General features: G+C 47.0%; 1 protein-coding gene across 1 annotated transcript in view; it reads left to right on the top strand.

Moving 5' to 3' along the window:
- Positions 1 to 2,752: 2,752 nt before the first annotated feature.
- Positions 2,753 to 26,786, top strand: part of LOC147428978 (eukaryotic translation initiation factor-like) — a 77,865-nt gene continuing 53,831 nt past the window's right edge. The window contains exon 1 of the mRNA XM_086496137.1: positions 2,753 to 3,175. Within this exon, the coding sequence (XP_086352263.1) occupies positions 3,047 to 3,175 (129 nt within the window). The 5' untranslated portion in view covers positions 2,753 to 3,046. The remainder of the gene's footprint in view (positions 3,176 to 26,786) is intronic.

Genomic DNA, 26,786 nt, shown 5'->3' with positions numbered 1-26,786 from the left:
GATGACTAAGACCTTAGGTTAAGCTAGGCCTATTCTTGAGGTGCTTGATGACTAAGGTGCTTGAGATGCTTGATGACTAAGATGCTTGACGAAGCTAGGCATGTGCTTGAAGTCAAAACCAATCCCTACAAGGAGGGGGCGAGCCCTTGAAGCTAGGGGGATGAGAGAGAGAGAGAGAGAGAGAGAGAGAGAGAGAGAGAGAGAGAGAGAGAGAGACCATGCTCTTGCTAAACCCATGCATGATGACTAAGATGCTTGAGGTGCTTAAGCCACTAAAGGGCCAAGATGCTTGAGGTGCTTGAAAGTCAACAAGTGGCCTACAAAGATGGGCACGAGCCCCAACAATAGGGGTGTGGGTTGAATGTCTCCTCCTTCACCCAAAGGGCACCCCTTGCTCAAAGAGGCAAATGGGACACATGTCAAGCCCTTAGCTAGGTTGCACTCATAGTGTGCCTAAAGCCTATTGGTTGATCCCTAGAGGGGTCCAATGATAATTTAGCTAATTAAATTAATTGTTTATGCATTATTCAAGCCCTCTCTCTCTAAGGGGAAAGGAGGACACCTATCCAAAGGCTACCTCTACTGCTTGAATTGACCTAGGCTTGTGATTGGCTAGGCTTGAAGGAGCCAATGGGCATAATACATGAGCTAGAAGAGGGGGTTGACCCAAGCATGTAGGGGGCTAGCTTGCAACATAGACACTCTCCCACACACTCTCATTGTGTGAAGAGCTAGGTGCAAGAACTTCATCGCCTTCTCCAAGATTGTCGAGAAGTTGAGAGCCTACACCAACACTCTTGCCTATGTAATGCAAATCCAACCAAGAGCCATGCTTCAATGCTTAAGCTTGCCATCTGGTTCATCATCATTACTATGCTGTTATGATATGCTAAGCAACAAGAGTGATGATAAGTGAGGAACTATTCTTTCTCGTAAGAATGCTTCTTCTTCCTCTTCCCTACCCTCATTCCTTGCTAGCTCTCTCCACCAGTCTCATAAAAATTCTCACTTCAGTTTCCTTAATTCCGCTATTCTCAATGTTCATAAGCTATTTCCATTACAGTTTTTTTCATAATCAGTGTTGGTCCTATTATTCTTGCATAGATGAGCCCATTTGTTCATCCTTATGCTACCCATGTGAGGGTGAAATTGTAGATGAGAGAGGTGGTACTAAGCTCTGACCGTTATGAGTTTTCCTATGGATTCCTCTTTACTCACTCATCAAGTTTTCAGACCCCTTGACCTAGACTATTTCCTTTCTACTTCAATCTCAGGTACGACTCACTCACTTACATTTGAGGCCTCACTCTGTTGGAGGTCGTGTCTAGAGTGCTTTGGAATGGATGCATTTTGTGAGATTTATTTGGAGAAACACCTCAACCATGACCTGGGTCTACTCAACCAGCTACATGTATGTAGGTTGCGATATGATTCCATCATGTGTAATCAATCATACATGATATCTTGCTGATTGTTCAAAGAAGGGCAAGGTTATTAGCTCCCAGTGGGTATGTAAGCCCAAGTCAATCGATGGATCATTAGACAAGTACAAGGTTCAACTTGTAGTAATGTTTCTTGCTCAGATTGAAGGTTTTGATTACAAAGACAATACTACTTCCATAGCAAGACTAATCACAATCCATGCTATGCTCTCCCTTTCTACGTAGAGGGGGTAGCTAGTCATGCAAATGGATGTGAAGTTGGACTTTCTTAATGGCTATCTCAAAGAAGCACTATATTGGCTAAAGCAAGCTCCACTTGCTTGCAATAAATAAATTGATAGGTACTTGTTAAGTATCGGTTTTGGGAGAAGTCTTTGTGATGCAAACCATTGTGCATTTTTGAAGAGAATGGCAAGCATGTTGTGATTGTATGTTACAGATCATTAACACTTTTACCATTGCCACCCTTTGGCTAGGGTATGCGAAGGGATGGAGGCATGTGGCCATGCCGAGGTTTTGAGATGGGTGAGAGAATTCACTAGGAGATTGCTAGTCAATTTCTGGATCAGTCTCTCCTACTCCTACTCATGGGTTTGAGAAGGTGAAGCCCCTGCGGGGAAAGGAAAGGGGGGCTTGCTCGATGATCTCACCGTAGATCCCACTTAGTCTTAAGGAAGCCCCACCTCGAGACTAAGTGACACGGGCATGGGGGCGTGGGATCTACGATGAGATCATTGAGCGTTGTAGATCTTGTCGGTTGCTCTAAAAGTAATCTCGAGTACCTGGGATTACTTTTTGTGATCTCGGCGGCGCGACTCACATTTAGTATAAGAGAACTCTCGACCCCCTACTATCATGAAAAACACGTGGGTGCTTGTGGATAAGACATGGGAGTCTCAAAGGTGAGGCAATGGTTCGAACCCTGGGTGTGCATGAAGAGGTACCCGCTATTACTTTTTGTAATCTCAAGTATCCGAGATTACTTTGGCTGATGTCGCCAAGATCTAGGGCACTCCTTCATCCCACCGTAGATCCCACCCCCTCAATTCCCCTGACACTTAGTGCTAAGGGTGGGGCTTGCCCTTGTATATGCTTGCAAGAGCGGGGCAAGGAAAAAGGGAATCTTTTGAACAAATAGAGTATTATTATTAACGTGGCGGGGGGTGTGTCTCACGCATAGAAAAATGCATGTTAAAAGATACCCGTAGAGAATAAAGTGCATGTGGGCTTTTTAAAAAGCGTACATACGTGTAAGATTGTGAGACCGATGGGCAATATGAAGAACCGATGGATATTGATTTTCCTCTGTTACATGGGCTACGCATCTCCAGGTAGCTTTTTGAAGGCCTGTGCAGGCTATGGCTTCGCAGCCTACCTGCTGAATAATAAGACCTCTCTCTTCCGTTTGAGCCAGACAACTGCTCTCATTAGAAAACACAACAAAGTCACTCCGTTTGGAGTGACATTGCCATCGCCCATCTCCAGGAAAACACAAAAAAGCAAGCAAGAAGCCAGCTGCATCGAAGAGAGTTCATTGTTCTCGTATTGGGTTCGTTTAGCATCCAGATCTTCTTTATCTTCTTAAAGCTCTTGCGGATCCTCTGATGCATTCAGATCAATCTGTCAGCTTGAGGCCTGGTGGTGGTAAGGGGCGCCCCCAAGGTCCTCGTACTAGCAACATCGTTGTAGCCAATACCTCCTCTGACACTTTGATTGCTCTTCACCATGGCAAGGTTTTACTCGCAAAAGCCCAATTTTGTTACGTGCTTTATTTTATCTAAATTGTCAATCTGTCTGTGATGAAGTTAGATAAGTCTTTAATTGCTATCAATCACCTGTCATGTACACTTTGATTGATGCTGCGGCGTTTTTTCACATGTCACTGGGGTTGTTCCATGTTTGGACTACGTCTTTTCTACTCTGCTTTTTGTAGTTGTTGTATTTGAAATGAGTTTGCCAGAGTTGTATTCCGTCCCTTGCTTATTTTTAATGAATCAATGCATGGTTGTCCTGTTATGAGCTTGTTGGTATTACTGTCTCTAAACCTGAAGATAAAGCTAGGACTCCTTACTCCCCTCTCCCAGGCTTCAAGCACTTCCATTGTGGGATAAATGTAGTAATTAGGTGGTGCAAGCACATGATTGTCTAGTCATCTAGAGCAGTGTTATGAAAGAGTTTGAAATGTGAAATACTTTCTGTAACATCATGTGTCTTCTTATGTGGATCCAGGGATATTTAATCTTTTGAATCCAATGCGAATGGGATAACATGACATCACTAAGGTGGTGTATTTTGTGATTACCTGTCAATTAGATTGCAACTTCGAAGCTGCAACTCTTCTCCCCCTGTTCTTTAAGTCATTGATGTATGATGTGAGCCGTACTTACAACAGCCTTGGTTGTTAGGTCCATTCTGCTTATTGTTGTTAGGAAACGGCTATGGTCTTAGTGGAAATCAGGGTGCAGCTGCCACTGCCTCGTGCATGTTCTTCTAAGGACTGTTGCCTCACACATTTTTATTTTGAGAACTGTGGCAGTTGTCATGGAGGCATCACTGATGTTTTTCAAGTGAACAGGTGGCATCTAAGGCCCACCTCCATATCATGGATATTATGGACTCCTCCACCATTGGCTGGAATAGAACCTGCAGTAGACAACCTTCTAACTGGAGTGTCCATTTGAAGAATTTATACAGCCTTTGGCAATGCTTGCATCACAGTTTTAGTAGTTGGGTGCTCATTGCTAGGGACAACCATGCCCAGAGGCTTTCTCCATAAGAGTGTATGTCACATCCTCGCCTATCGTTAAGGACTGCTGTCTGCCAGTGCACCAGCCCCTACTGCTTTAAGATGTCCCTCTCCTTTGCTGGCTATATGGTCAGGGACGATTCAATTTGCGACCGCTGTCTGCCAGTGCACCATCCCCTACTGCTCCAAGATGTCCATCCTTTTTGCTGGCTATATGGTCAGGGACGACTCAATTTGTTTTCCAAGCTTTGCCTGGGTCTGCTTGAAGATTCACCACCTGTCACGTGCACAGGGTTTAGGACAACCTTGGAAGTGTTATGCACCCCTTGTGAGCTTGTATGCAAGACATGCATGTCCAAGCACTTAAGAGCAGTTACATACTTTCTGATTGGCCTAGTCCATCTTCGCCTCATCGAGCTTGGTCTAGCTGGTCTAGTCTCTCTCGCCTGTGTCTAGCAGGAGTGGTTTAGCCGAGTCTAGCGTGGTCTAGTCGGGTCCGGTCCAGTGGATCTAGACTATCCAGCAAGTTCAAGGGTCTCTGCGCCCAGAGCGTGGGTGGGTTTGTTGCTACTGCATGACATATACAAGGCAGTCTAAAGATCGACAAAGCCCACTACTGAGCCCTCTGAAGTACTACCACAGAAAGCGCCAACCTTTCGTGCCGAGTAGAAGTCCACCAGCCCCTCTACCCCTACCCTCCCAAGCATCGACCTCCACTCCCTCAACCAGTCCTTAACCTCCCAGGTCATCTTCCTGTGTACACTTCCCACCAAGCAAGCTCTTGAGCAACATGCTAGCTGACAAGCATTCTGGCTAAGGTGAACATAAAGTTTCTGACTTTCAAAGGACTCGCCACAGAGGATGCAGATGACCATTCTAGGAGATTTGTATCCCTCTGCAGGGTCGTGGCCTCAACATAGAAGACACTCACCTAGTGCTCTTCCCGTCAACCTTGGATGTCTTAGCAGATAAATGGTACAATCAGTTTGCTGAGAACCACTTTACTACTTGGATAGCACTAAGGCGACAGTTCTGTGAAGCTTTCAAACCAGGCGACTTTCAAGAGAAGGTTCTGGAAGAGTTCGCAAACCTAGTGCTCCAGCCAAATGAGACTTTCACAGAACTCATGACAAGAACAAAGTCTCTGGTCGCCAAGCTTCCCCAGCAATCAGGAGAATTCATGGGCAAGAAGTGGGTGGAGAAGGCTCTTCCCAAGGCTTCTCAGCAAAAACTTCGAGAGAGTCTCCAACTTGAAGCCACTCCGGAGGAGTTTGTCAATACTAGTACTAAAATAGAAGGGGTAAGGAAGCTATTCAATGACCCTCCTCAGGTAGAGACTGCCTCAATCTTGGAAAGTCCATGTGACCCCTTCATTTCTTTACGTAGGGAACTAGAAGCACGGAAGTTACAACGAGCTCTTGAAGAGGAGCAATCCTTCTCTCTTCGACTGGAGAAGCCTCCACATCAAGAGGCTTTGGACCAGATCAAGCGGGAGCTAGAAGAGCTTAGGGCTCAATTGGAGTCTAAAGTTGTGGTCTGGTGTAGCTCATGTCGCTCTCTAGGGGATCCTCCACACGAATGCCCAACCCCCTTCCGGCTTATTTCCACCTCTGTGAAAAATTTGGACATGAAGACAAGGATTGCTACTACCTAAAGGGATTGTGGCACCTACAGAAGAGCCTTGCTCCTACTCTCCAACAAGGGTTGGCACCTACATCTAACATGGTTCCCCCCTATGGCCATTCAAACTACATGCCACCCTTGCTGAATACACCCCTATGCAAGGTATGCAGAGCAATTTTCTATCTCAGAGCTTTTATCATGCTAATGCTCCCTCAGCCTCTCAAAGCTTCTACACCTCAGCCTCCACCTCCATTTTGCAGGAGTAGAGACCACCTCGTCTCCCGACTCGCCCGTCCAATCGGCCCATTTTGTGCTATAGATGCGGCGAATATGGGCATTACCAAAGCAAATGCCCTTTGCCCGAAGGGTGGAGGAGCCCGTTGGTGTCCTCACTCAAGCACAAAGGACAGCCCTCGGCCTTAGTCTTCCAAAAGGTCCCGCTCTGCCATCCCTAGTTTCACAACCTAGTCCACCTCTAGCAACTGACAAGCCATCCACTAGTTTTAGAGGTCAACCTACCTCCATGCTATTTGATATTGATGGGGCCTTCTTGGAAGCAGTGGCTGACTTGCAACATATCAAGCTACTAGAGAAGTCCCTGATCAAAAGAGAAAAGCCTACAACAGAGACTATCTTGAAGAATACCTTTCAACAAGTGTCACTCTACGACGTGCTCCGGCTAGATGCAAATCTTCGAAGTGACACCCTTCAATCATTCAATCTCTGTACCCCGGTGCAAGGTCTAGTGGTGGGCACCTCCCAGTGCAGCCAAGTCCTACATGATCTCCTATCCAGCTGCTCCCCTCACTGATTACAAGAGTCCTCGTCTCATTGTGTCTATTCTAGGGTGCCAATTCTCGGGTGTAATCGTGGATGATGGATCTAGCATCAACCTGATGCCTGAGTTCACTATGCTGGCACTGGGTCTCGAGCCTAGTAGCACTGGGTCTCTAGCCTACTAGGCTCGCCCCATTCTAGTGTATTGGCCGATGTCACGAGGCTGTGGCAACCACTAACCTTAGTTGTTGGTTTCTTTCCCTTGATTTTTATTTGATTTTTGGCACCCTCTTTTTGAAGTCATAAATGGTCGGACATTGTGTGGCCATTGTGAAACGGCCGACGGCCGAGAGTTTCACCCGTAGTTGGGAAGGGCAGTTTGCCACGAGATGGTCGGGCCGGTCGGCATTGAAATCCGAGTAGTAAAAGGTTGGCTAGGCTCATTTCAAAGTCATTTAGGCCGCTCGCTACACGTTATAAGTTGGTGGATACTAGGAAATTAAACCAAAGGGAGTCAAATGAACACATGTTGAGGGTGGAGGCTGATTTTTTGGGCAATTGTGCTACACTCTGTGTGTGAGTAGTGGGTGCAGGTGATCACAGCGTTAATGGAAAGCTTGCCTTCTCCCTTGCTCTATGTAGTGCGATGATTTGCTCTCGTGCATCTCTCTCCCCCCTTTGCACATATGGTAATGCCCCTCTAATTGGGCTTCTCAGATGACCATGTACAGTTCTGGGGGTTTTATGCGCGTTTGCCAAGGCAAGAGCCGTTTGAACAGGTACCGATTATCTAATTGCTAATCCCCCTTAGGTACGCACAGTTCCATCGCGAAGAATCGCGAAAACGGAGAGTTTTCTGGCGTGGAAACTCGACTGTTCACAGGGGAACTGTCCCATTGCGTGCGGGAGCGTCTTGACACACGCATAGACGTGTTCGCTCCACCCAAAACGATCTAAAACAGAAAATTACAGCCTGCTGTGTTTTTCTGCAAGTTTAGGGTTTCGCACCTAAATTGCAAGACATCATCAGGGGAGCCTCGGGAAAGCCGTGCGATGCTTAAACAGGGGCTTTGGGCACCTGACAATGACAAAACAGGGAATTACAGCATGCTGAATTTGACCTGTAGCTCACTAGAAAGCTTCCGAACCGCAAGGGAAAGTGTCCTTGACGTGTACTTTTGACCTACAAGGATTTTTGCGCCGTTATGTTGGCGAAATTGGGTCAAAAACCTGCAATTACAGCCATGGACAGGTTTGGATAGCTTGGTGAGGGTTAAGTGAAAGCGTTCGGATCGTTTTTTTGCCAGGGGAGCATCGGGAAAGCATTGGGTGCTTGTAAAGGACAATTTAGAGGGATTTCCTTCGAGGAATTTCGTCTAATTCAAGGGGCAAATGACCCTACAGGTGCGAGAGCTCGAGGGCTATCGACAGAATTGATTGGCACGCGAATCAGAGCGCAAACAGATAATTCAGCGTGCTGTAATTTCACGCTAGGTTTTGTTAAGTGCTCTAAAGTGCGTGGAAAGTCACCGTGTACTTGAGATTTTGTCCGTGGAGACTTCTACTGTGGTTATGTTACCGAAATTGGGTTAGAGTAGGGGAATTTTAGCCCGATAAAAGTGGGACAGCCTGTAGAAGTTTACTGTTTTTTTCCAAGTTTAATAAGGATAAAGAAATACCGAAAGGGGCACCCGTCTTTGGGGCCTATAGGGTGTCGCTGTCTGCTGGGGAGCGCTCTAGCTGCCAACAAGCTGTGGCTTGTTTGAAGTGTAATTCCCAGTACGGGTTTATTCGTGAAGTTTCTTTGTGTGGTAAAGTTCAGAAGTGTAAAGATCGGGTGAAAGCTAAAGTCTACCGCCCTACGGGCCGGTTTCATGGTTCTCCTGCCGGGACAGAATCACTTTTTTCTTAAAGAGTGAGCCTTGGTTGGTTTTCGGCGAAGACACAACGCACACTAACTTGGAATCACACTATGGTTGACAGGAAAAACGATGCCAGGTAAGAGGGTTCCTCTTCGCAGTACAGACAAGTTGTACCTCCAACGTTTGAGGCTGGCGAGAGTTCATGGCCACCACTATCTGTGACTTTTGTTGATGTGAATGCTCCACAAGGTCAAGGGTTTACGACTGGGCAACTAGGCGAGGATGCGTTCAGGACACAATTGGTTGTTGCTGTTAATGTGTTTTCTCAGTTGGTGCAGAATCCTAGGTTTATGGAATTTCTGCAAGCGCCACCAGTGTCACAGCAAACAAGGCAACTTTCTCATGTAGGAGAGCCCGTTGAGGCTCAAACCCAAGTCCCTTATGCGTCCCAACAGAGCAGGGAGCACTCTCATGTTGTAGAGTCTGTTGGGGCTCCAAGGCAAATTCCTTTCGTCCACGAACAGGTGGTTAGGATGCCAGTTCCACAGGCTATACCAGTTTAGCTAGCCACCTTTCAGAGTCCAAATGTTGGTTTAAATTGAGGGGGAACCAATTTCCAGGCTATGCGTCAGGTTTTTCCACCACCCACAGTGCATCCTAGGTATTTTGGGGCTGGATCAGTGTTTCTCGGGGGTATGCAAGGCATGATGCCAAACCCCATGTATGGAAATATTGGCATGTAGCAAGGGTTTCAGTGCAATTTGGGCCAATTTGGGGTGCCACAGGGCATTTTGGCATGGCTGGTTTTTCTGACCAGCAGCCACATATGGCACCGATGAAGCAGAATGTCAATGGCCAAGGGAGGTCGATGATCCCTATTACAGTGCCCATGGTACAGACGCTTCCGTATGACAATTTGGAAGCGTTGGAAAAGCCGAAGCCATACAAGGAAGGTGGTGTAGTTGTGAAGTTTGATACCTTTAGTGGCTTTGAGGATAAGGCAAAGGCTCTTACTTTCCTCTAGTAGTTTGACACAGCTTATGCAGGAGGGAATTTTACAGAGGCCTTTAAAGTTAGGAAAGCTGCCACTTTCTTGAAAGGCAATGCGCTTACATGGTGGACGACACTGTTTATGCACGTATAGGCACCCGCTACATGGGTATACTTCGTTTGCATCTGCGTGGCTATCAAATGAATTTGAAGCAGTTGTCATGACGGATTGGCACCAACTCATTGCAGCTACTTGCAAGAGCCTGCAAGAGTTCATTCGAAGGTTTTGTAAAGCGTTGCTCTCAATAACCCCCTATAGGTTTGTGCCACTGACAGAGTAGATTTAGAAGTATTGTTGCGAATTGCCTAAAGGGCTTCGAGATTACTGTACAAATAACAGAGTGGCTACCCTCACCTAGCTTATGGAAGTTGCCAACACTTGTCATACCTTGTTGAAGGGAAAAGACAGTGTGTTTCAGGGTCAACGTGAAAGGGGTACGTCAAAGAAAAGACCAGCAAAGAGTATTAGACTTACACCACTCTGCTGCTTCATAGGTCTAGGGCGTACTGGTACGGCTAGGATGTCTTCGGGTTGGCCACCCATAGTCTAGGTTGTACCTTGTCCGGTTGCCCCAGTTTGGGGCCGGCCGCCCACTTGAGTTGGGCGCCCACCTTGGGCTCTCCTATTTATCGAGCCACGGAGGTAACCATTTCACACAGATGGTATCTGATCATTGTACGGGTCTTCTGCTCATGGTAGTCATGAGGGCTGATCGCCCCCTCTTCACCATAGCCGCCCACCGCCTCAAGAGAAGTCGCCACAGAGAGAGAGAGAGAGAGAGAGAGAGAGAGAGAGAGAGAGAGAGAGAGAGAGAGAGAGAGAGAGAGAGAGAGAGTGTTAGGTGCAGTGGAATGATTGTTTGCGCTTTGCTCAAGATGAGTGCTCCGAGCTGTGCTCAAGGTTCCTTTTGTTCTTATGGAAGGTAGAGCCTTCCGTTCTTAATGGTAAATGCTATGATCACAAACAAAGTGAATGGACACTGGGCGTGCAAGTGTATGAGACTGAGAGATAGAGAGAGAAGAGAGACATGACACTAGAGACGTTGTAAAACCCTCCTCTGAAGGCCCCACTCTCGTCGGCGAGAGTGGTCTACTTTTGATTGCACAAAGTGGTACAATGCGTATGCAATGGACTGATGCAACTTGGGACTATGCCGATGACGACGACGGTGATGACGCCGACGACTTTAGGGCTGAAATCTGTGGTCTTCTATCTGCTGAATTTCGGGGCTGTTTCGGTGGCTGAAAATGACTGTTTTGGCTGCGTTTTTATGGGCTAAAAATGGGGGTCTTCTGCAATGCTTCAAGGGCTGAATCTGCTACTGTGGAGACTGCTGAAAACGCTGCTGCATCTGCTTCGGAATGGCTGAAAACCAAAAATGCTGATGGCTGATTGTAGCGTTAGCAAAACGCTGGCAAATCTGGAACTGCAGTATAGCTGCCGATGAAATCCAAAAACGCTATGCATCTGGTGATGATGCAAACTGGAAAACACTGGGGTATCTGTGGCGAGGATGGAGACCAAAAACGCCAAGGGTGTTCATGGGGGTTCCTGCTGAGAAGGTGCCTGTTGAGCGGGAAGCTCCTGCTGCCTCTTCTGCCATTTAGTGCTAACTTGAGTTTGCTTATATATTAACTTAGCAAAGTTGCCCTACCTACTTTTGTTGGGAAGTCACTTAAAACTAATAAGTGAAAAATACCAAAAATAGGCAAAATAGGCTAAATGCACTGGAAAATTCCCTTGACTGAATCTGATGGATTCTGAAGGGAATACTGATGATCATGCTGTGTGCAACAAGAGGATATGCATCTACACTAAGTGACTGGGCATGCACGGTCTACGAATAGATTCACAAAAGTGCCAGATCACTTCTAATCTAGACTGACTGGACTGACTAAACCCTGTTATGCGGTAGCTTGTCCACGGACACATAGGGTTGGATGTGTCACGAGAGAGAGAGAGAGAGAGAGAGAGAGAGAGAGAGAGAGAGAGAGAGAGAGAGAGAGAGAGAGAGAGAGATGAAATGATATATTAATGTCTACAAAAGGCCAAAATGACCTATGAGACCAAACTGATTACAATGGTGAGTCTAGTACCAAGTCTGGGTACAAACAAAGAAAACTGAGAGAGAGAGAGAGAGAGAGAGAGAGAGAGAGAGAGAGAGAGAAATGAAATGAAATGTTATATTAACGTCTTCAAAAGGCCAAAGTGACCTATGAGACCAGAAAGTTACAATGTGGTGGATCTGATACAAAGTCAGAGTAACAAGATGACAAAATGACAAAATAAAATATATATGGAATCCTAGACTGCTGGGTGTGGACTAAGCAGCTAAAACAGTTAGCTGGGATAGGTAGATCATAGGAGATCCCGCATCGGGCTGGCGGATCTCATCAATCTCCTCCATGGTCAGTAGTCTGACCGGGCGTTGTGCATGTTGAGCCAAAGTGACCTGCATCCTCTGATGCAGCCTCTGTCGATGTTGTATAGTCCTCCGCAGTCGTGGGCGTCTGGATCTCCCCAGCTCAGTTGCTCGTTCGATCATTATGCCTCTGGTGTAAAGCAATGAGCTCTGCTGTGGTAGTAACTCCTCCGGGTGTCCAGTGGCAGCTCTAAAGAAGTCTGTGATCTGTCTCTGAGACTGACTAATCTTTCCTCTCAGCAGGCTCTTTGCACCCGCGCGCCCTCGTCCTGGTGTGCACCCCCCGCCCCTCGCCTCTCGCACCTCGCCCCTTCCCCCCTATCCCTCGTCCCTAGCTCTCGCATCTCGCCCCTCGCCCCCCGCCCCCTAGCCCTCTCCCCCCCCCCCTCCCCCCCTCCCCCCCCTTTCTCGTTTTTTCCTTTTTCCTCTCGCCTGGTTTAACGTCGCCCTCGCCCATGGCATTAAAACACAAATCGATTAGAAATTGCATGGCATTGCTTTGCTTTAATTTGATTTGATTTGATTTTCCCTGCGGAAAGCACTGCCCATCGAAAAAATCACAAAAATCAGAAAGGCTGATTCTCCTATAGGTGCTAGAACAGGAGCAGACCAGGACATTGGGCGCAAGGCCCCCCATTATTTTGGTTTTAAGGCTGACGCCCGCAATGGGCTGTGGTTGTACCTCTACCCGCAGTGGAATGCTTCATGCGGATGTATGCTTGATGCGGGAGACAATGTATGCATAGTGTGGATGCATATATACGCTGAGTGGCTCTTTTTCGGACAATGATTAAGCATGAGGAAGCTGAGTGCTAAAGCCGACCCCCTAGAGAATGCCATTCAAAAGTGCAAAGAGGAAATGACGGAGACTATTACCAAGATGAACCGCAATCTATTGGGCACAATAAAAATGCTGGAAGGACGCGTCCTGGTCCAAGAAAGCAAGATAAACGCATTGGAAGACCGAGTGACGACTCAGGACGAAGAGATTGCGTCACTCAAGAAAGATCTTGCAGAAGCACGATCAAGCAGCACACTGGAAGAGGGCGAATTGCGACCCTCAGTAATCGAAGAAATCAACACTATCAAGGAGCAAGTACGGGCCATCAAAGAGGGAGAAGAGCAACACAAAGAGATGACGACTTCTCGGGTGGATGTTCTTACCAAAACTCAGCAGAAGGCGGATGAAGCTGAGAAATGGATCGAGGTGGCCAAGAAAGGAAAAGGCAAAGAGATAACGTCCACGTCCACACCCACTATCATTAATCAGAAACTAGAGGAGGAGCAAAGAAGACGTGTGCGCGCTTTACATGTGAGAATTTGCGGTCTTAAAGACAAAGGCAATGTGGACGAAGAGATAAAAGAACTCATGGCCTTGATGGGGGTTCATGAGCCAACGCACACAAGAGCTTGGAGAGTAGGCAACATAAAGAAAAATGGAAGCAGTGGGGAAACCTCGAAAGAAAGGGCACTCATCCTCCGTTTTCCCTCCATGGAAGCGAAAAAGTCCTTCTTGAAGAAAAGGCCAACTCTTAAAGAGACGGGCATTTTTCTCGGGGATGATCTTACCCTCTCGCAGATCGCTCATATGCAGGAAGTAATGCCGGAGATTAGAGCAGCAAGGGGAAAAGGCAAGATTGCCTTTTACCGAGATGGAAGAGTAGTAATACTGGAGCGACGCTCCACATGACAGTGCAAGACTTATGGGACCACACTCAAAGTGCTGCTTTTGAGGATAGCTTTACTGGAAGAGACATCGTCTTCTACTCTGAGACACACCAGGCCCCTGGGCAATCCATGCCTCAGTGGATACAGATGGGAGACAGCTTACAGACAGGAGACACGCTCAGAACACAGAGGACGGGGCTCGGGGGGTGTGGCAGTGTTATTTAGAGAGGACTTGCAGCCATTGATACATATAGCCCGTAGGGATGAGCAAGCTAGGTACATGTGGGTGAGATTGAAAGCAGAGTCAGGCAGATATCTCTACATTGCTATTTGTTACTTTCCCCCGAGTACGTCGGGCTATGCATCACCGAGAGGACAGTCCCCCTTTTCTATTTTGGATGATGACATATGGGAGTTCTCTAGAGATGGTGACATTATCATTCTAGGGGACTTCAATGCTAGGACTGCCCATCACCAGACACTGTTTTATGATACTTCAGTGGAGATGATGAGAGAGCTAGATGTTGTAGAGACGGGCCTCTCCAGACTATCACACGATGCGGAATATATTGAGTATGGACGACACCTGATAGACATGGGCACCGCAAATGGACTGGCCATCTTGAATGGCCTACATAGGTTTCCTGCGTCGGGAGGTTTCACATGCTTTCCACACAGACATGGAGCCAACACAGTGGACTATGTCATGGCACAACCAAGCCTCATCTCTAGTATTCAGGACCTCACGGTTGGACCCAGACCTGTTGGTGTGGCAGTGGATCATGCTCTTATATCGCTGACCATTTCTTTCCAGTTTAGTGTAGCACACAGGCTACGGGCAACACCCCCTACTCGCTACACCTTCACGCGGGAGACGGACTCTATATACATAGATGGGATCTACAGATGCCTGTGCACAGAGGAACCAGGGCGACCTCTGGAGGAGCTTACTACTATACTGACATAGACACTACATGATGTAGCAGCAGAGGCATACCCACATACCCAGCCTGAGCAGAGAAGCCGTTCAGGGAGCATGCCCTAGAACAGTTGGTATGATGAGGAATGCCGGGACACTAGAACTAGACTTCAGAGGGAGGTGCTTTTGGGGAACATCACTCACAGGCAATCACAGATTGACTTCCGACGCCTAGTGCGGCAGAAGAAGAGGGCATTCCTAGCTCGCCTAGAGCAGGATCTATACCAATTATTCTTGAGTCAGGACTCACGTGAGGCGTGGAGGCTGTTTCATGAACACTCCCCCCCCCTTGCCATCACTTCTACAGAGGCCTGGGGCCAGTATGCATCATCTTTGTACACAATTCCTGAGCAGCCCCCCCTTCCCGACCCCCCCGATCCATGCCCGCACACATGTGTTTTTTTCAACGCTGAGATGGTAAGGAAGGCCATTGACAGGATGAAGACTGGGAGAGCATATGATCATGATGGCTTAGTGGCTGAGCATTTCATGCATGCCAGAGATTTACTAGCAGAGCTTCTAGCAGTTATGTTTAACCGTGCCATGTGTGAGGGCTTGCCTGATACCTGGAGCCTATCTACTATTGTACCTATCTTCAAGTCGGGAGACCATGTGGAGCCTGGGAACTATCGCACCATCATGATTGGACACACACTGGTTGGGGTGAAGCAGGGCTGCCCGCTCTCTCCTATTTGGTATGTATGTAGATGAGGTTTCTGACTACATTGAGAGAGATGGTGATAGAGGTGCACAGTTGGCGGGGACATGGATTCCACTATTGTTATATGCTGATGATATTGTTTTGATCTCTGACTCTCCGGAGGGGATGCAACGTCACCTGGATGCTTTGCATAGGTTTGCCCAAGAAAGTGGTTTGTCCGTCAACCTTGGTAAAACCAAGGTCATGGTATTTAATACCACCCCACAGTGGATCAGGAGGTCAACGCCCGCTTTCACACACGGACAAGAGAAGGTGGAGTATACAGATGCTTACACTTACCTTGGAGTGGTTTTCAGTGGGCCAGCATTTTCACTGAGGAGGGCAGCAGAGACTCGATTGACCAGAGCCCATGCAGCATTGGGTAAATTGGAAAGGATGTGTTCACGGGTCCAATTTCAGGAGCCTCGGACGAAGCTCTGGCTCTTTGACACTTTGGTGGCTTCTGTATTGCTCTATGGAGCTGAGATTTGGGGACCTTCACTGGACCAACACGGGAGGACAAGCCGAAGTGATGGATGGGGGGACATGGAGAAGCCTCTGGTCTCTATGATCTCGCGGCTCATTAGGGCCAAGACTTCAGTACCACGTGCTATTATACGAGCAGAGCTAGCTGCCTCCCCACTGGTGGTTGAGGCGCTCACAAGATCGGTCTCCTTCATACACCGCATGTGGGAACTCCCCAGAGACAGATATGCACGCCTTGCACTTGAGTCCTCTCGACAGTTAGCCGTGCAGGGAGATACAATATGCTGGTATGGGGAGATGACGTCATGGTTTCAGGCACATGGGTTCAGCATAGACAGATTGCCTCCTTTCTAGTACTCACTTGATGCGCCCTCTCTGACTCTTACACAGTCCGAGATCACCAGGCTCATTTGTCAGGACTTGACCCAGCTAGACACCAAGAGGACATGGATACAGCCAGTACAGGAACTAGGCACGAAGATGGCTTTCTACAGAGAGCATCTCCTCCAGCTTACGGAGGATGGGTTTGTGATGAGGCCCGGATACATGGACACTCACCTGTCTCATGGGGTGCGATGTGCTATTGGCCAGATACGCACATCTTCACACAAGCTGTGGATCGAGACTGGGAGATACAGCGGAGTACCAGTAGAGGCCAGGACATGCCCCCTGTGTGACATCGAGCTTGAGACAGAGTTGCACTACACATGCCACTGCCCCGTCTACTATGAGATATGAGGCCACTTCCATTGCTTGTTCAGAGAGGGCTTTGGACCATTCTCTAGAGTCATGCGGTACGAGGATCAGAGATGCCTGGGTTTGTTGAGAGAGAGAGAGAGAGAGAGAGAGAGAGAGAGAGAGAGAGAGAGAGAGAGAGAGAGAGAGAGAGAGAGAGAGAGAGAGAGAGAGAGAGAGAGAGAGAGAGAGAGAGAGAGAGAGAGAGAGAGAGAGAGAGAGCCTGCGCCGCCCGTGCACCCGCCCGACTCCTTTGGCACACGTAGCTCCTCTCCCTCACTGGTGACGACTTCGAGAGCCTTCCATGGCGTATTTACCACATACGCTACACTAGCCTTCGGCTTTTCAAAATAAGCATCCGCCATAGATTCCTGCTTTTTTCACCTTTTTTGTAAATGGTCCAGACATACTTGCATTTGTGGTCTTCTCTCTCTCTCTCTCTCTCTCTCTCTCTCTCTCTCTCCCCCCCGCACATGCGCACTCTCACAAAGAAATGAGAGTGAGCGTGAGAGAGAGAGAGAGAGAGAGAGAGAGAGAGAGAGAGAGAGAAGACCACAAATGCAAGATATTGTGAAGAGGGGGCGATCAGCTCCCCATGACTACCAGAGCAAAAGACCCGTACAATGATCAGATGATGAAAGTGGGTACCCCCCTTGCCCCATAAATAGGTGCCCAAGGGGGGGTAGGGCAAGGCCTGATAAAAATCCCCACGACCCTAGAGAAAAATGATATACGGAAATATATGAGGGCGATCGGACAAAGTGGGCGGCCGGCCCCAAACTCGGGCGGCCGGACTAGGAGCAACCTAGACTATGGGTGCCGAGCCTGGAGACATACTAGCCGTACAAGTGTGCCCTAGACCTGTGAAGCACCAGAGTGGTGTAAGTCTAACACCCCCTCTCAGCACCGGATGCTGAACAAAACCGCATGAAGCCGAAGATGTGAGGCAAATGATGAGGATGTCTGCTGCAATGTCCACTAAAAGACAATACTCTGGCGAACTCCGTGAGTGTCGCAGCAGTCGTGACCGCCAAGAAATCTCCATGGTGAAGTGCCAATAGACCTGCAAGTGTCCTGCCCAATAGGACACAAGGTATCAGTCGCCAGCGTTGAGGGCGCTACATCTCCGCATTAGGTTCTCCTCCCAAGAAGCAGATCAGATGAGCCAGTGTTTTTACATCAAGAGGGGGGTGGCATCAATACGAGGCCATCCGTCGCGAAGACCTCAACCCTCGCCTTGCGTTTTTGCTGGAGAATTGCAAATCTGCCCTCCCCACACCTAGCGCTAGCAACATGAGGGATTTTCATCGCCGGAATTGCCCCCTACCATCAGCGTTTTTGGCCAGCAGACCCTAGCATTTTTGGCAATCAGCATCAACGTTTTCAGGCTGGGAGCATCAGCGTTTTCAGCCAAGGGGGGCAACACCCACAGATCTTTGCCCCACCGGCTTGGCATCCGGTGCCTTGCTGGCGAGACTCCTCTTGAGATCTTCAGATTTCAACCACCTACCACTGCTGTTTTTCTCTGTTTTCAGCCCACTTTGGGTTGCTACATTGATTCCCTGCCCTCCCTACACCCTTTGCACCTCTAGATCACATCTAGCATTTGTTCTCTCTCTCTCTCTCTCTCTCTCTCTCTCTCTCTCTCTCTCTCTCTCTCTCTCTCTCTCTCTCACGCTTCCGCACACGCGCACTCTCACAAAGAGGTCCTTTGCAAGAGCGGCTCTTGATGTAACAAACTTGGACACCCCAAGTCTAGAATCTGTTGCAACACCAGAGAGAATCACTTAAAATACTTCACAACTTTAAAATCACAGTTCATTTAGATACGACACGGCCCCGCGTAGTTCCGCGCCCAGAGGTATTGGCCCCAAAGACTGGCGCCCCTTTCAGTATTTCTTTTATGTTTGATCAAAGTTACAACCCTCGCAGGGTCCTCCGCTCTCAGACTCTGCGTCTAGATGCTCTGAGAAGTGAGGCCCTTTGGGTTCTTTTATTCTTACAAGAGATGCATAAAGCAGAGCCCCAAAAGCTTCGAAACTCAAAAGCAAACAGTCCCAAAAGCTTCAAACTTAAAAGCAAAGAAGTCCCAAAAGCTTCTTGTAATGTGCAGCGGAATGAATGTTTGAACTTTGCTTAAGATGAGTACTCCGAATTGCACTCAAGGTTCCTTTTGTTCTTATGGAAGGGAGAGCCTTCCGTTCTTAATGAGAGAGTGCAATGGATACGAACAAAGTGAATGGACACTGTGCGTGCAAGTGTATGAGACTGAGAGATAGAGAGAGAAGAGAATACGACACCAGAGACGTTGTAAAACCCTCCTCCGAAGGCCCCACTCTCTATGGTGAGAGCGGTCTACTATTGATTGCACAAATCTCTACAATGCTTGGACTTGCCGACGATGTCGATGATGATGAGGACGAGACCGATCTAAGGGCTGAATTCTGCTGCTTTGGTACTGCTGTCCAAAAATGCTAATGGCTGAAATCTATCGCTGATTCGCTGCTGTCCCAAAAACGCTGATGGCTGAATTTGTCTGGCACCAAAAAACGCTGAAATGGGCTGGTTCTTAATGGCTGAAAACTGCTGGTCTTTATGGCTGTAAACTGCTGGTCTTTAGGGCTGAAATCTGCTGGTCTTTGTCTGCTGAAAATCGCCATGGCCGAGGCTGCAAATCTGCAAATCTGGAAACGCTAGGGCTTCTGAAAAATGCCAGGGCTGCAAAGCCTTCTTGGAGGAAAATGCTAGCAAACTGGGGATCTTTGGCGATGCTTGCTTGGAGGGAAAAACGTCAAGGCTGAGGGTGCATTGGCGATGGATCTTGATGAAAAACGCTAGGGGAGGGAGTTTTTGCTTGGAGGAGAAACCGCCACCAAGGGAGGTTCTTGTTGAGAAGTTGCTTGTTGAGCACTCGTGCTTCTGCTGCCTCTTCTGCCAATTAGTGCTTGTCTAGGTCTGCTTATATACAAACTTACTCAATATTACCCTACCTACTTTCCAACAAAAGTCACTTAAAAATAATAAGTGAAAAATGTTAAAAATAGGGAAAATAGGCTAAAATCAATGCAAAATTCCCTTGAAGGATTCTGATGGGAATGCTTATGATCATGTTGTGTGCAACCAGAGGATATGCATCTACACTAAGTGTCTGGACATGCATGGTCTGCGAAGAGACTCACAAAAAGTGCCAGAACACTTCTAAATCTAGACTGACTGGACTGACTGAACCCTTGTCGTGTTGTAGCTTGTCCACAGACACATAGGGTTAGATGTGTCACGTGACACTTCTGGCTCCAAAAACTGCCCAAAAAGCAATGAGTGTAATTTACGGATTTTTGTACAGTTCTGCCACGTCAGCAGCTGTTAGCTCGTTTCACGGGTTTCCGTACAGTTCTGCCACGTCAGCAGTAGTTGTCAGCTCGTTTCACGGATTTTCGTACAGTCAGCTTGTTGGCACATTTTTCGGGGGTCCGTACAGTCAGACTTTCAACTAGCCATAACTTGCTCTATAGGGCTCCGAATGATGACCCAAAAGAACCCGCATTCTCCACAACTTAAGCTCTACAAGTCTACCTGCTCGCTCTAGCTCTAGCCACATGTCGCTATCTGCCCTATCCGTCGGGGATCTGCAAACCTTTCCAACTTCAGGCTAGCATATCTTTCACACCGTGGCTCCGTTTGAGGAGCCGTCTGGACTCGCTTGTAGTGTCACGTGCACATCTAACTCTGTGTGTATATGGACAAGCTACAACATGACCAGTGTTCAGTTCCGTCAAGTCAGTCTAGAATAGGAAGTGATCTGGCACTTTTGTGAGTCTATACGCAGACCATGCATGACTAGTCACTTAGATTAGATGCATATCCTCCGGTTGCACACAGCATGATCATCAACATTCCCATCAGAATCCATTAGGAGAATTTTCCAGTGCATTAAACCTATTTTCCCTATTTTTGACATTTTTCACTTATTTATTAAGTGACTTTTGTTGGGAACTAGGTAGGGCAATTTTGCTAAGATAATATATAAGCAAACCAAAGTTAGCACTTTCTGGCAGAAGAGGCAGCAGGAGCACCTTGCTCAACAGGCAACTTCTCAGCAGAATCCCACAGAGGCCTAGCGTTTTGCAAGAGACTGCAACACCTAGCGTTTTTGCACCAGAGCAGCCAGTGTTTTTGCTTATGCATCATCCTGGCGACAGAATCAGCCTAGCGTTTTGCATTGCAAACCACCGACAGCAGCAGACGACAAAGATCAGCCCTAGCGTTTTTGCATCTCCATCACATTTTAGCATTTTGTAGATTCATCGCGACGGAACCACATTAAGCACCGGTGTTTTCAGTTTTCAGCAGTCAGACATCGCAATAGAACCCCCGAACCTTGCATATCTCACTTCCCCGCAGCAGATCCTCGCCGCATGGTCAGATCGAGCGTAGTTTGCAGTTTCAGCCCGGAAACTCAGATTTCAGCATCTGCGTTTTCAGCGCGTCGTCGTCGCATCGTCGCCATCGACAGCGTCACCGACATAGAGTCAGAATTCAGCAGATACAAGATTTGCAGATTTCAGCCCTTAGCAGTTCTAGATTTCAGTCCGTCTCGTCGTCGACCTCGTCGGCAAGTCCAAGCATTGTAGAGATTTGTGCAATCATAAGTAGACCGCTCTCGCCATAGAGAGTGGGGCCTTCGGAGGAGGGTTTGACAACTTTCTGGTGTCGTATTCTTCTCTCTCTATCTTTCAGTCTCATGTACCTTCATTCACAATGTTCATCCACTTTGTTTGTGTCCATTGCGCTCTCCCACTAAAGGAACGGAATGCTCTCCCTTCCGTATGTAAAAGTAACCCTTGAGCACAGTTTGGAGCACTCATCTTGAACAAAGTTCAACATTCATTCCGCTGCACCTTACATTGGTATCAGAGCTTTGACAGTGTTCTGTATCACTCAAGGAAAGAACCACAAGAATCGCAAGAAATTTTTTTGCTTGTTGAGGTCGCACGAACCGAAGTTCACTTGGGCGTGTCGATTCCTGATCGTGTTTTTGAAGAGTGACAGGAATCCCAAGAAAGAAGGGCTTGTCCAGCCTCCCCTTGTGCCTCTTTTCACTCATTGAGAGCGGACCGTGCACTTAGTGGCCGGCCAATCGACGTGAGGTGGGAAAAAGCAACTTGGTGTGAGCGCACGGCCGCCAAGGGGTGCGCCCGAGGAAAAGAGCAGAACTCGGGGTGAAGAGAAGTTCCTTCTCTAACACAGGTTGCAAGCGAAAAGAAGAACCTCAAGAATCCAATTCTCAAGACCCGCAAGAACCTCAAGACCCTCAAGAACCCAAGACCCTCAAGAATCCAAGACCACAAGAACCCACAAGAACCCACGACTTTAGTGGATGGTCATCACTCGAAGCGGAATGGATCTTTTTCTTGGAAGTGGTGAGCATGGGAGTGGCGAAGAAGATTTTTCCTCACCAGGAGGTATTTCTGACCCTTCCCCATCTACGCCAAAGATTGCACCAGATCCTATGGCAGCTTTCGACAAAATGATGATGGACAAGAAGTTAGAACGAAAAGCAGAAATAGAGCGTGAACACGAAGAAAGAATGGCATCCATAGAGCGTAAATACACAGAAAGAATGGCAACCATAGATAGCGAGAACAAAGCAAAACAAGCATAATTTGATCGCGAGAACAAAGCGAGAAAAGAAAAGAGCGACCGACACATGAAAGAGTTCTTGCGACTCTTTTCTATTGTGCAGGTGCAATTTGAACAAAATCAGGAGAAGGAGACACTCTCAGTCTCTTCTTCTCCAAAGCATGATACACAGGATTTGCATGATGATGATGAGCATGATGATTTAGATGACACTAACAAGCATGATGATTTGCATGAGGATCAAGATGTGTTTTCTCACAAGCATGATGATTTGTATGATCAAGACGTGATTGTTCACAAGGATGATGGTTTAGTTGATGCTTTTTCTAGCGCAGCTAACCTCGTTGCAGATTCGATCGATCACGAAGAATCGATCTTGACTTTCGAGTCGAGGTCCACAGCACTCCCACAGGCAGGTTTGATCAAACACGACGAACCGATCTTGGCGCTTGAGCCTAGGTTTAAAGAACCCTCACAGGAAGTATTGTGTGTTCGCATGATTAGTCAGCACGCACTGTTCGAGTGTGTCATTCGTGATCGTTTCCTGTATTTTAGTCAGTATCTTTATGTGATCCCTTTTCCTAAGCATGACATATTGTACGTTGAGCACGTTTCACTCATGAATGAGCACGGATGTATGCGGATTATTCATGAAGTATGCATTCAAGGAAGTCACATTCCATGTCTCTTCCTTGGCATGACACATTTGTAGAGAGAGCACAAGAAAGTATAAGCACCAAGCATGGGCATTTCCGTTGTGAATTGTTGCTAAATTTGCTTTATCTGACATAAAAATAATTCTAAATGAATTATTGGATTTATAAGTGAGAGGGTTTTCTCGCTTGGAACATTAGGAAAAATAATTCTAAATGAATTATTGGAATTTTAAGTGTGAGGGTTTTTCTCACTGGAGACATCTGAGTACAGAGTATTCCTAGTGCGTCAGTCAAAGTAATGACGGGAGCACTAAGAACGGGAATATCTGTAAGGCCACCAGGAACGGGTACTTCTGATGCGTCACATCGGATGGGTGACGGGGAGCATCGGGAAGAAGTATTCGATCATCCGGGAACGGACATCTCCGATGCGTCATAGGATGGGTGACATAGAGCATCGCGAAGGAGATTGTACCGTAAGTTCGGTAGGAAAGGACTAGGTGATGGGTATTCCTGATGCGTCACAAGGTGGGTGACGGGTGCATCGGAAAGAGAATATCCATAGTCGGGAGGAAATTCCGAACTGTGTTAGAATTGTGCACAAGGAAAAAGCAAGCACTTGAATGAAGATGGGTTCATAGGAAACTTTGAGGAAAAACAGATGCTTTCTGAGAAAGCGGGATTGCTTTTCGAGAAAGCAGATGCTTTCTCGCGAGGAAGTCTATGCCTGCATTGCAACTATGCATGTGATTGCATCCAGGGACGCCTGGGAAGTGTTGTGAAAGCATTGTTTTTAACTTATAAGGTTTTATTGAGTTTTTGGACAGGTTCAGACTATTTTTAAAATACGCCGGCCGCCCACTTAATAAGTGGACAGCCATCTGATAAATAAGGCAACAGATCAGTCAGTGTTTTCTCTCTCTCTTTTTTTGGCAGAATGGCGAAAAAAAAATGGAAAAAAAAATTTTTGAAAAAAAAAAAAAAAAAACAGCCGCGATCTCTACGCGAGCAGCTATTCGTGCCTGTGGCTAGGAGCTTTAAAAGCATCACATGCCCTCACTCAGAGGGGAGGACCAATCTTTGCAAGGAGGAGATGCTGCTGCAAATTTCAGCCGTAAAGAAGACGCTGTAGGTGATGTCCATGGCTGCCCCAAGTGTACCAGGTGTCGCCAAGACCCAGTGCGCGAGTTCCCACGCGAAGAAGTGCCTACGAAGCGTGTTTCCATCACGACAAGTTGCTGTTTTTTCTCTGTTTTCAGCCCATGAACGTCGTAGACGGGGCTGATTTACGACGAGAACACACCTCTTTTGTGTGTAGGATTGGAAGAGAGGATTTTCTATGTAGAGATCTCTTCTAGGGAATTTCTTTTTCGAGAACCGAGTTGCGTTTCAAGCGTCGAGACTTTGAAGGTAACGATTTTCATGTTATGATCTTTGAGTATGTGATTGTAGGTGTACTTCCTCTTCGTGAGGGAGTAGGAGCAGAGGAAGGCATGAGCCTCTGCAGGAGAAAGCGCTCTTAGGAACTAGAGCCAGATCAGCCCAAGGGTTTCGTACCCAAGTGTGGGAAGTAGATCCACGGATCGGAGAGAGGTAGTCTCTTGAGTTGTGATCAGGAAGTTGAGATTCCCAAGTAAGGACTTCGCGTCCGGGAAAGCAGAGTTGTTTTGCGGGAAGAGGACTCTGTAAACAGAGTTGGGAAAGAGAGTTGCAGGGATCTCATGCCCTGAGTCTGGAAGGTGAGATCCAGAGGCGAGAACCTTGGTTCTCAAGGATTTGGAATAAGGAACGGAAGTTCCTTGGAATAGGGTTTTGCCCTAGGATTTGGAAGCCAAGGCTTCCGGGAACCATCAAGTCTTATTCTAGAACGAACGTGGTAATACGTTCGGTTCAAGTGCTTGTATAGACTTCTCCTCAGTAATAAAGATACTATTTTGGGGGGGGACCAGCCCATCTTCTGGTCCCCAGTACTGTGTCGATCTTCTCACATTATCTCTCTCTCTCTCTATCTATTTCTCTCTATATCCTCTGGCTTCAATATTAAGTGATAAATTTTATTTATCCGAGTATATTTTATATTGCTATGCGCTCCCGTTTGTGGCAGTGGTATCAGAGCATGGTCTCCTCTCTTTCTCTGTAAAGGAGGACGACTCTGGGAAGGTACGGGAAGAAGCCATGACAAGCCAAGAGAGAAGTAAGCAGGCGGAAACCTAAGTCCTGCAGGAAAAAGCTCGCAGAGTTGGAATTTTTTTTTCTCTCTGCAAGAAGTCGACACAAGACTTGGGATTCTCTGAGAAGGCGACAAGAGCATGATGCTCAAGAACCTAGAGAATGCAAGGAGCGGAATGCTCAAGATCCTTGAGAATCCAGAAAATATCCATGAACGTCAATCCAGAACTATAGCCATGAAATCCCGTCATTTCGGAAGGATACGAAGAAGGTCTCTAGACCTAGGAACACTTCCAGTCAAGTTTGATACTTTTGACGGAAGAAAAGATGCCTTGAAAGCTACCGCTTTCATTTGACAGTTTGAAGTTGCCATTGCAAACGGCAATTTTTGAAAAAAAAGCGTCGAAGGTGAGGCATGTGACCAAACACCTCAAGGGGAATTGCAAGTACTTGGTGGTATACCAAAGCTCTGCAAGGAACTTACAACAAGACTTGGATTCAATTCAAGGCTGAATTTTCCGACAAATTTTGTTCCTCTACGCTTTGAGGAAGGCATCCAAGAAGATTGGGATTGGTTTGCCCAATAGGAACACGAGCGAGTTAAAGCAAGTAGTGGTTCACTCTTGCCAAGGTAGTTCCATTCTTGATCCTCTGAGGAAGGAAAGATGAACAAATTTAACGAAGGACTTTTGCATGAATTTTGTAAACGCATCTGCAAGATACTTTGTAGTAGATGGTGGAGTTAGCAATAAAAGATGATAGTGTACATCTTAGTGTATATAGCATACAATCCCCGTAGTGGGACAAGAACCATCGAACACAGAAAGAACGAATTTTTGTTACCTCTCCTTGAAAGATACATTGCTATCCGGAGAAAGTTTGGAGTAAGGGAATTCAATCTAACTCCTGAGTTTTTGAATAGAAGACCCTCGAACTTTAAGTGAGAGGGCAGGTTTTCGATCAAAGTTACATCTTTGCGGAAATCATAAAGTGCATTGTGCTTGTTTGCTCTTTTGCACGAGGTATGGTTATGTCTAACCGAGACTACTCACTCTCGAGTGTTTATGAGAGCAGGATCAAATTGAAACATTGTTTTCTGAGATGAATTGGTTTGCTTAACTAGCTGGAAGGTCGACTATTGATCTGGTATCCGGTAATTCTCGAACAGATTACCTGCTACTGCGGGTAGGAAATTATGAAGGAACCATTCTGAGCTTTCCAGCAAAGAAAAGCTTTCATTAAGCTTGAGTACCTTATGAACCAACACCCCTACCCGGTAAGGGAAGATATGGTAGTGCTTTTCACACAAGTGAATGAACTCTCTTTATGAGGGAAAGAACAAGCGACGACTACGGCCTGTGCTTGAGGAATCCAAGGATTAAAATCCTAGATTATTTATGAGCGGGTTTTGCTCTAAGATCGAGCCAAGGGATCGTCAAGTTGAGCGTCTTCGCTCTAAGGATCTTACGAAGGGAAGGTAATTTCCCAGGTTCACCGAAACTCTAACACAGCTTAAGAATTATGTATACTTTTGAGTACATGGATAACACACGAAGATGCAGACCTATGCCAAGGAATTGAACGAGAGTTTGTTATACTCTCTTGAGCGCCTTTTTGCGCGCAAGGATATTCCGACACGACAATCTCTATTTGAGATGTGTTCGGTAGAAGGAATTTGAGTTTCTCTACGGAGAAGAGGTTTTCTGATGGTCGTTGATCATTGAGTACGCTATGTGCTTTTACCATTACAGTAGCAACTTTTTGGTTGCGGTATATGTTTCTCCATGAGCAGGTCAAGTAGCATTTACACGCTGCTGGAATAAATTCGAA

This window comes from Adiantum capillus-veneris, chromosome 22, assembly GCF_014529385.1.
Source record: "Adiantum capillus-veneris isolate H3 chromosome 22, ASM1452938v2, whole genome shotgun sequence".
In the NCBI taxonomy this organism is placed as follows: Eukaryota; Viridiplantae; Streptophyta; class Polypodiopsida; order Polypodiales; family Pteridaceae; genus Adiantum; species Adiantum capillus-veneris.
The sequence above is the reverse complement of the archived record's forward strand: the minus strand, read 5'-3'. Positions and strand labels throughout refer to the sequence as shown.